The 10,556-nt window shown below is 33.5% G+C and overlaps 1 protein-coding gene across 1 annotated transcript in view; it reads left to right on the top strand.

The window, feature by feature from the left end:
• Nucleotides 1–246: 246 nt before the first annotated feature.
• Nucleotides 247–10,556, top strand: part of LOC145670291 (protein O-mannosyl-transferase TMTC2-like) — a 700,866-nt gene continuing 690,556 nt past the window's right edge. The window contains exon 1 of the mRNA XM_081738753.1: nucleotides 247–891. Coding sequence (XP_081594879.1) covers nucleotides 379–891 — 513 coding nt within the window. The 5' untranslated portion in view covers nucleotides 247–378. The remainder of the gene's footprint in view (nucleotides 892–10,556) is intronic.

The following is a 10,556-nucleotide window of genomic DNA, read 5'->3' as shown; positions in this document are numbered from 1 at the left end:
AAATAAACCGTTAGAAATGAAAATGAATGATGCTGGAACTTGAGCTTTCTCTTTTTGTAACAGACTAATACAAATATTGTAATCAAAAGGTATTACTACTATGTATATAATAAGATAATTTTATTGTTTAGTTTGTATGAGTTACAAATTATGTGAAACACCCAGATAATCACAATTATGTTGTGCGTAAGTAATTATACTGATATAAATATTTTTTTTTCTCGTTTCAGCCGAGCCATCTTGACCAATCAGGACGTCCTGACTTCTACTCCCGTTAGCAGTTTGCTGCAGGACGACTTTTGGGGCACACCGCTCACACACAGTGGTTCTCATAAATCCTACAGACCATTGTGTGTCTTTACTTTCAGACTGAACTACATGTTAGGGGGATTCAAACCTGGAGGATATCATCTTGTAAATGTGCTATTGCATTGCCTTGCCACTGCTCTATTTGTTCGCCTATGCAGGACGATATTTCGACATAGTTTCCCCGTAGCGGTAGCTGGAATGTTGTTTGCGGCTCATCCTATACACACCGAAGCTGTGGCGGGAATCGTAGGTCGTGCGGATGTAGGAGCTTGTATATTCTTTCTGCTGTCGTTTCTATCCTATACAGGACACGTGAAGTATAGAGACAAAGCATCGTTGCTACATCGTAGTAGTAATACGAACAATGGTCGTAGAGACCTTGAAAAAAGTGCCTGTTATTGGAGTGAAGTATGGAGGGACCATTCTAAGAAGTGGACTTACATGTGCACCTGCATATTTTTTGCCATGTGTGCCATTCTAACTAAAGAGCAAGGCATTGCTGTGCTAGTGTTGTGTGCTGTGTATGACTTGTTGCTTCACATGCGTGTTGCCTCCTTTAGCTTATGGGATATTTTTACCAAGGTAAGTACCAGACTAATATCAATATGCATCGATTGTAATTTCTTGCTTGCACGTAGTTCATTAGTTTTCATCACATTGTAATCTAGTGGTAAGAAGTTTAAATAATGACTTAGCTACACAACATGGTCAGAATTTACATGGCACATATCAACATTTACTTTTGCTAAATTTTGTCATATTTTTCTGCAGTAAGTAATAAGTGTATTGACGGAGATCAAATACAATGTTCAGACCTATTTATAAAATAATAATAATAATAATATCCTTTCCTTTCACAAACTTTATGTCCTTATCTTTCCATATTTCACGTTGGTATTACACCTTGTATCTTTTATCTACATAAAATCTACTTTATACTAAAAAAAATGCCCATGCGAGCTCGAGTAGGTAGCTTTTGAAATAAAAATGATTGTGTTGTTAAGTATCACCAGTTCATAAATTGTCACTTATAAGTTGTCTTTTTTTAATTTCAATGAGTAAGATTTAGAAAACAAATATAAATGTTCGTTATCTATTAACGAAGAATATTTCCAACACGATGATTCAATATTAGAGCGCTCACATCCAATGGGAGGGATTATTCGTTCAATTTAAAGTCATGTGACTTTCTGATAAACAATATTGTGTAAGTAGGCTTTCCTATACCTTCCTACTGTTTCATTTCAGAAATTATTGAACTATCAGTTATGTACAATTAACATTAGTCTTTCTTAATATACTTAGCATAGCTCAGAGAGGTTAAACTGAAGATTACTTAAAATCTTCCTTGCTTTACTAGAATTTTAACTTAATTCTTAATTTAAATTTTCTCTAAACTTAAAATTCTTAAAACTCCTACCAGAAGGGTTCATATTTCAGGAATGATGATAGTTACGTTTGCGTCCGAAACAGAATTGAACAGTATTTTCCTTGAAAAATAAAACTTATTTTGTAAAAAATATATAAGACGTCGGATTCTTTTAATTTTGAATAATTTTTAACATTCACCGTAGTTCTGCAAAAATAAGTAAATGAAATGAGATACATATATATTAGTTTTTCTTCTATTGTAAATTTTCTTTATACTGGCTATACACTGACCATATATTGTACGTTATGTACGCACGAAATGAATGAACATTCAACAAGTTTGTAGCTATAATCTACTAGCCAACTTTAATCATTTGTAACCTCCAAGACTTCAACGAACTTACATGCTTTTGATTTACAAGTTTTAAACAGTGAAATAACACAGTATATTACGCATATTTAGCATTTCGGAATTCAACGTAAAATTTCACTTTTTCGTTTTCTACGTAACTTTTTTTTAGCGAACTTCCAACGATCGATTTTATAGAAGTTGACATGCCTCTGAGTGTATTATCGTTTTTTTTGTTTTTTTTTTTTTAAATTCAAACTCATCCTATATTCAGTAGTTAAAATGGATTTTATTTGTACAAGCTTTATATGTAAGTCAAAATCAATGAAAATATGCATCACATTTTAGCAAACTATTTAAACAAATGATACTTCTGTTTTATTTAAGATAATGAAATGTTCAGAAGAGCTCTCTACAAAAAGGGCTCACATGGTACCATTCTCTTTGTCTTTCCAATCAAAAAATCAAATATTCACAAGTTCCTTGTTTCTTAAGGAAACAGTAACAGAAATCAATATTTAATGTGGATAATACAATAAATAATACTAACTGTAAGATGTGTGAAAATTTTGAAATCTATAGCTATATTGTAAATATTTAGCTGCTACTTACAACATTGTGAACAGTATTAAGAAAAGATATTCTTTCCATTATAGCTTAAACTTAACACTGCTCAAAAATGACCTCTTGATTTCATTGATTTGATTTAATTTCACTGATTTCTTCGTTTTTTAAATGTCCCTTACTTTGTGAAAAATCATTTTCTATGATGTTCAAATCTAATACTTACCAATTAAATGTGGTTTAATTAATGGGACATTTAACAGAAGAGAGTAAAATAAAATCAATAGAATTGCAGTATATATTAAAGAAACAGAAAAATATTATCCCATATAAATCAATGAAACTAATAACAAAAATGGCGCAAGTACTCAACACATGTTCAGTTGAACATAAGAAGAAATTATGGAATGGAGCTACTTATATTATTTAAAGACATTATTAATGTATTCGAAACACTTTTCCGGGTTCTATGCAAAAATTCTCGTTAGTCAGCGCAAGATTTTTTAACGTGATAGTACTTATGATGTATAGGCACACTATTGCATGTATCTCTATTCCGTCACATTTTGTGTAACGAAATAATGCACTTTAATGCATGAATAACAAAACAAAAAAACTTGTATAAATAAAATAATTATGCAATAAGAAACTTTATTGAGAAAAATAGTATGTGTTAATAGATGTCCCAATTCAATGTACGCATCTTTCATTTTTACTTATTGCACAGTACAGTGTGTCCACGAACTCCCTGAAGTACTTTGTCTACTTGTCTATTGTGAGTTGAACAACTTATACCAGTGTGGCTGGCCACAGTTTTACAAGCTAGGATCAATTTTGTTCACAACTTTCACAATCTCCACATGCGCAGCACATCAAGTCAATACTCTATCTCTGTCCATGTTCGTTCCAACATGGCGTGATCATCAGATGCAATGGCACTTCTTACCCTGGTCTTGAGATTTGCAATGTTCGGTATTTTCGAGCGGTAAAAAATTAACATTGCTGTAAGAAGGAGGTCTTTTAAAGTTAAGTCCTGCAAACGTGGTGGTCATGGAGAGGGTCCATCCTGTCCAACTGCCTGTTGCGGAAAGTTCTGCCGAGAAAACTGCGAACACATAACACCCAGTGTGTGATGATACGTAATCCAGATTATAAATGTCCTCTTGTTGACGATCCTCCGGATTGTTGGCAAATGTAATCAGTTAATGTATCAAGATATACTACGGCTGTTATTGTTTGTTTATTGAAGAAAAATGGCCCCTAAATCTGGTCATGAAGCATCCCACACCAAACATTCACTTTCGTCCTTCCTTGCTCCATTCCCTTGTGATATGAGGGGTGTCGGGACTTCAAATTCTTCCATTTGAACTTCAGGTTTTAAACAAAAGGTCTCCTCATCAGTAAATCAAATATATATCAGGTAACCAGATTCTTTGCAATTTTATCCAACATTTCCACAGCGTTGGCAGCCCTTTGTTGTTTATCATCTAGTTTAAGTTCCTGCAACAATTGAACCTTGTACGCCAACAAACGCAAATGTTATGCAGGACCTTAAGCACAGTCGACCAATTTACCTATAGATTCACGGACACTTTAGGAATAGATTTCTTTGGCGTACGTGTCAAAACAAATCTTGCCTTATCTTGCTGTGAGTCCACATATTCACATCCGGCTACCTAGTTCTACTCAATGATTCTTCAAAACAAAATTGTTAGAAACTTTGATACAATAATAACACTAAAAAAATTCACAATAGCCATTACAAAAATTTAGAATAACATGGTGTCTATAAATGGGACAATTGTTCAGAGACTTTGTGGACACTTTGTGTTTCCTAGAGAAGAGATGATTTATTTAATTTATTTGCGCATTTTTATGTTTTTAAATGTAAGTGTTTTCTTTTTTGATTCTCCTCAGATCATCCGTATCAAACCAACCAAAAAGTAGATGTATCATCAAAGTTCATGAAACATGTATGAACTTTCAAAGTTCATTAGACACATTGTTATACTTCGGCATAAATTAGTGATTACATAGAAAATATATCTTATAGATCATAGTTTAAAATGTATTGGTTGCGTGCTGCATACGTAAGTATGCTCTGGATTTAGGAAAGGCAAAATATATTTACCAAATCCATTTAAAAACAAAAGGTGTTGAATGTCTTTAAAATCGTGTACTGTACAGTGAACCGTTTGTATGATGTAAAACCAGTAAAGACGAACTTGTTCTTCCTTATCTTCCATGCGAAAGTTTGTAATTACTGTCTTTTTGTGGTCATACATCAACTGAAAGTTTTAGTTAACAGTGGTTTGGATGTTTAAAACTTTAGTCAATATTAGGATGTTTAAAACTTTGAAGACTATTTTGTTCTAAACCATGAAATGTGTTGAAGCTACCAAATGCCCTAGCGTGCTATTGCGTTGACGTTTTTATTCTAATTTCTCCCATTGCATTTCTCATATTAAATTTGTACAAGTAAATATATATTTGTGTTATCATTATCTGAAAGAAAAATCCCCATATTCCAAATTGTGTGTCTAAATGTACAGGAGATAACAAAACATATGAGATATCACATAAATTCTTATCTTTCATCATCCGTTTCAGATTATCATACGGAATATTCTGCCATTATTGCCAGGTCACTTTCCGCAACTGAGAAGCATCCATGCTCCATGGTCTTCCGTTAACCTCTTCGTCTTCACACACGATTATCTGTTTTGATATTGTCCATTAGTTGTAGCCTCCTTCGTACCCACTTCCGACCACCATACTCTCTAGCATTCTCATGATACAATTCCTTCTTAGCCAATGTCCCAACCAATTTCTATTCCTACTCTCAATAATATCTAAAACCGTTATTTTCCTCCACCATTTCCAAGTCCATTTCATTCATTTTCCACTTGAATCAGCTAATTCCTTACATTCTTCTCCACACCCACATTTCGAAAAGCGTCCGTTGCTTTTCATCAGTTTTGCGTAATGTCCATGTTTCTGAACCATACAGAACAATACTTACTCCAGACAAAGCGTTTTATAAGCCTTTTTCTCAACTTTCTGTTCAAGGTCCCACAAAATAATATTTTCTTCCTCTTAAAGGCTTCTTTCGTCTTCCCATTCTTGCTTTTATTTCATGTTTGCACTTCCTATCATCACTAATAATATTACCCAGGTATGGAAACTATTCCTCTATTCTATTTCTCTCCTCCTATTTCTATATTTGACACCACCCCCTTGTTCCAAATCACCATGACTTTTGTCTTTTTTAACATTTATTTTCATCCCATATTCTTGACAGCCCTTTCTCGGGTTCTGTAACATCTTATTGATTTTCTTTTCAGATTCCGCCACAAGTGCCATATCATCTGCAAACCGTATACACCTAATCATCTACTTTCTACCAAAATGCCGTCTTCATTATGTTGGGTCTTTTTTGTTATCTATTCCAAATACTGTTGGCAAGAGACAGCATTCCTGTTGAATTCCATTTCAGTTTCACTCTTTTCTGTCATTTCCTCTCCTATTCTAATACTTACTTGTTGGTTCATATATAAGTTTCTTATGAGCCTTCGATCTTTCCATTCCTATTCAACCTTCTTTTGAATTCCCAACAACAATTTCCAACTCATGCGGTCAAACACATTTCTGGATCAACAAATACAACATACTCCTCTTTCCCTTCTTTATAAACCTTTTTCCTAACATCCTTAATAATCCAATTGCATATTTTGTGGCCTTACCGCTTCTAAACCCAAACTTTTCCTCCTCAACTTTTTCATGTATTCTTCCATGCAACCTTGTGCTCAATATTCGAAGCAAACATTTTACTGCATGCAAAATTGGACTAAAAGTTCTTTAATCCACATATCTCTCTGGGTTCGATTTCATAGTCATCGGAATTGTGATTGTCTTCAGGAAGTGTTCTGGACACTCATGTTTTATATTTCATTGCAGAGTCGGAACAATTCTTTCTTACACTTATTCCCCATATTCTTATTTGTATATTATGTATTCCGGTTGTCTTTCTATTTCCAATCTCAGATATAGCTTTTCCAAATTCATTCTGAGGAATACTAAACCCTTTATCATCCTCGTGTACTTCATTTTCTACTTCTACATCTAGGCCGTACCTTCTATCCCTACACTCATATAAATCCTCGACATGTTATTTCCATCTTCTTAAGACTTCCTAAGAGGTAATTACACATGTAACTCTTCTTATTGGGTATAATTTCTCCTATTTTCTCATAATATTCCTCTACTTCAATTGTATGCGAAGTTGTCAGTGCATATGTCTGTATCACTACCAGATCTTTCCCTTTTCGTTTAGGTCTTAACATCATAAGTCTATCACCAACACATTCTACTTTCACTACCTTCTTTTTCAAGCGCTTACCAAGAATTATTTGAACACCATTATGGCAATCTTTTTGATTATCTGAGTAAAACATTTTGTATCCTTCGCCGTTCAACACCCCATTACCTTCCTACCTAACATTACAAACCCTAATAAATCTACATTATTTTGCCTCATTTCTTCTTTAAGATTTTCTAATTTCTCTCCCTGTAACAGGGTATGTACGTTCCATTTACTATCCTAAACATTTTGCTCTCGCTTGTCTTTCTTTCTGTATATATCTTCCCCACATTGTTACTTTCTAGTCCAGTAGGTCTTACAAGGCATTCTTCCCCCGGAGATCCGAATGGAGAGATATTTTTCCTCCAGAACTGTACCTTGACCTGCAGAAGACCATTGTACATGTGTTTCCCTTTTGCTGCCAGCAAACTAGAGAAAAATAGAGTGGTGATTTCCCGTTGCATTCCACTCCACAGACATTAGTCATTCTTACCATGCTTGGAACTAATGTTTCAGTTATCGTACCAATCGCTATGATTTCCGCCAATTTGCCTACTGGAGAAATGTTGCTTTCTCTCAGTTGGAATTACTAACCTAATTCAAACAAAATAATACTATTTTGAATATTAAAAAGTTTCATACACCAAATATCATTATTTTTACTCCAAATGTTAAATGTAGGGGCCGCGGTGGCTCAGTGGTAGAGCGTTCACCTCTGGTGCTTGGGGTCCCGGGTTCGATACCAGCCAACGCCAAGTGAACTTTGTGGTGGACAAACACCGTATGCGTGGGTTTTCTTGGGGTCCTCCCGTTTGCTCCCACTTTCTTCATTCTACCATTTCATTCATCAACCATCATCATCGTCTCCTTTAGCCTAACCGGCATAACCGTGGGACATAAAACTCAAAAATTTCATTTTATTTTTTCCAAATGTTGAAAACCATTATACGTTTCTTTTCTATAAGTTTTATCATTCAATTTGATTTTTTTCTGGTCAACTTTCTCACTTTATGATAACTGTATCATCAAAATAGTACGATATAAGTCCTCTCAAGTCTATTACGTAAGACCGTGATCAAAATCTGTTTAGAAATTTTGATATAATCAGGGTAAAAATATAATACTGTTAATTTTTATCAAAGGGTTATAACAATCCTTACTAGTAAGTATTTGTTAAGGCAACTTTGAATTTATCGAAATGATGGCAAAATTAAGTGGACAAATGTAGTCCTATAGATTATTCCTTTCTTGAGTAAAATATATCAACTATTAAATTAATAAGTAAGTCTTAATTAAGAAAAGAAAAACGTTTCCGTATTACAAAAATAATGCTAGAATTTTCACACACGGAGTTTCACGTTCATTGAGATTCAATGTTTCAAAACAATAACTTAACTAGTTCAGTTAGCTGAAAATTAATTAATACATAAATAATTATTGTGATAATGTTCGGAAATGTACCCCGTAACTGATATCTAAAAGACTCCAGAAATACAAGCAGACGAAAATTTCTTGAGACGTCATGAATATGACGGCCGCTACAAATAAGTTACAAGATAACATAAGGTATCTTCGTGACTCTTCAATGTAGAGAATAATTTTTATATCCTTTTAAAGAACATACACAAGACGGAACTTTAAGCAGAAACACATTTTTCATTAAACATTTAGAATAAACATTTAAAAATATTTAGCTCTAAATTCTAAAATTTAGGAATATATTTGTCCTCTTTAATTTTGACACGTAAATTCCTCATAAACGACGAGAATTATAAAACATTGACCTGAAATGAACCTAAAATAGCAATACGTAAGCTTTCTAAGATGACCTTGTATTTACTGTATCTAATAAATCAACAAGTTATTCGATTTTGTATCCAACGGCATGCGGTTGAGCGAACCAATGAAGAAGATTGATTCAGGATGAATTTCACTGATAAAAAGGCGATATCTCCTTCCTTCACGATTGAATATGCATAAACAACTTTAGCGTCGTATAAACAACAAAGAAATTATATTATTTTATATAGAGGTCAATCCATTAGAAATTTTCCAATTTCAGATTAAAAGATTGCTGACAATATTAATTACTCAAAATTGTACTGTATAAGCATTCAATCATTTTTTAAATATATATTCAGTTCTTTTCTGAGTAGTTATTTCCCATAAGCGCATGAGCCAATTTTACACTTTACAAAGGTTTAAGATAAACGCTATAGCTCCGTTATTTGTAAAGATATTGATCTCAAATAAATAAATAAAATTTGAAAGATAATTATCTCGGAGGAAAGTGGAAACATTTTAGAGAGGAGTGTTTTGTGGTTTACATACTAAAACACCCATCCCTACATTTGTTCATTGGAACTGACCTAAAACTTCAGTCAGATTAACTATAGTCGAATTCGAATTCAAAATGGTCTTATTGCTCGACGACCCACAAAGTAATTTAATTTGAAATCTACTTTAATGTTGAAAGTTTGATGAAATTGCATTTAAAGAGTGGCATTTCGTTCACAGTAAAAGTGTTTAAAATAAATCAAGCTTGAAAGAAAACATTTGTTTATATACATATCGCTATTGCTGAAATTAATACATCAAGAAATTGACTTATGGGTGATATGAAATTTATATCGCAGAATCATTAAGTGATTAGAAGAAATTATGAAACTTCAGAATTTTACAACCACCTAAATTTCATAAAAACACTGTGGCACAAGGCATCCATGTGGTGCAACCAGTCTCAACACTAGTATCAAAACAGTGTTACTGAATCAAAAGTCAGCTGAATATAGTTCTGGTGAAACACCTACCATGCTCCTTGTGTGCGAGTCTACAAGTCATTAGCGCTATCTACTGGAGGACTGTGGCCATCAAAGTGTATCTCAATCTTTGTTTACAATACGTTTGATGGGTGATATATCAGGCAACTGTGCAAGCTACAGGAGAAGTGTTACCTGTCGTAGCTCGAAGGAAGTTTACTCAATTCGGAATATATGTGGCAGGTCATTGTTCTATTAAATTATGTCGTCCATTGTAGATCGAAGGAACTTTTGTTTTGAGCTTGAACATCCCTGAAGTAGCGATATTTAGCGAGGTTGCCCTCAACTTAGCAATGTCTTGTGTTGTGTACCTAATAGCAACCAAACCATCACACCTTCCTTTCGGTAGTTATCGTTATGGTGATCAAGAATGCATGCTGAAAGCTTGCGCATTCCATGATGATGATTTTTCTTCAGATAATTTTTTGGGCTAGTGTTGTTCACTGCTTTTCTCCATAGATAATAATTTCTTCTAGCAACAAATCATGTCCACTACCGATTTATTTTTATTTATTTATTTATTTATTTTTTTTTGTAACAGTATCCTTCATTCTTGCCGTATTTCTATGTGTGATCAGTTTCCTTTCGTTACGGCTATTTTCTAACACGTATACTTTCTCCATGTATTCATACTTCTGAAATGTGTGTTATGAATACACACACACACACACACACACACACACACACATATATATATATATATATATATATATATATATATATATATATATATATATATATATATATATATAGTTGTATAAGAACAACTGCTTGAAAAATAGTT

Source organism: Thermobia domestica, chromosome 14 (genome assembly GCF_964235325.1).
Source record: "Thermobia domestica chromosome 14, izTheDome1.hap1.1, whole genome shotgun sequence".
In the NCBI taxonomy this organism is placed as follows: Eukaryota; Metazoa; Arthropoda; class Insecta; order Zygentoma; family Lepismatidae; genus Thermobia; species Thermobia domestica.
This window is presented reverse-complemented; position numbering and strand designations above follow the sequence as displayed.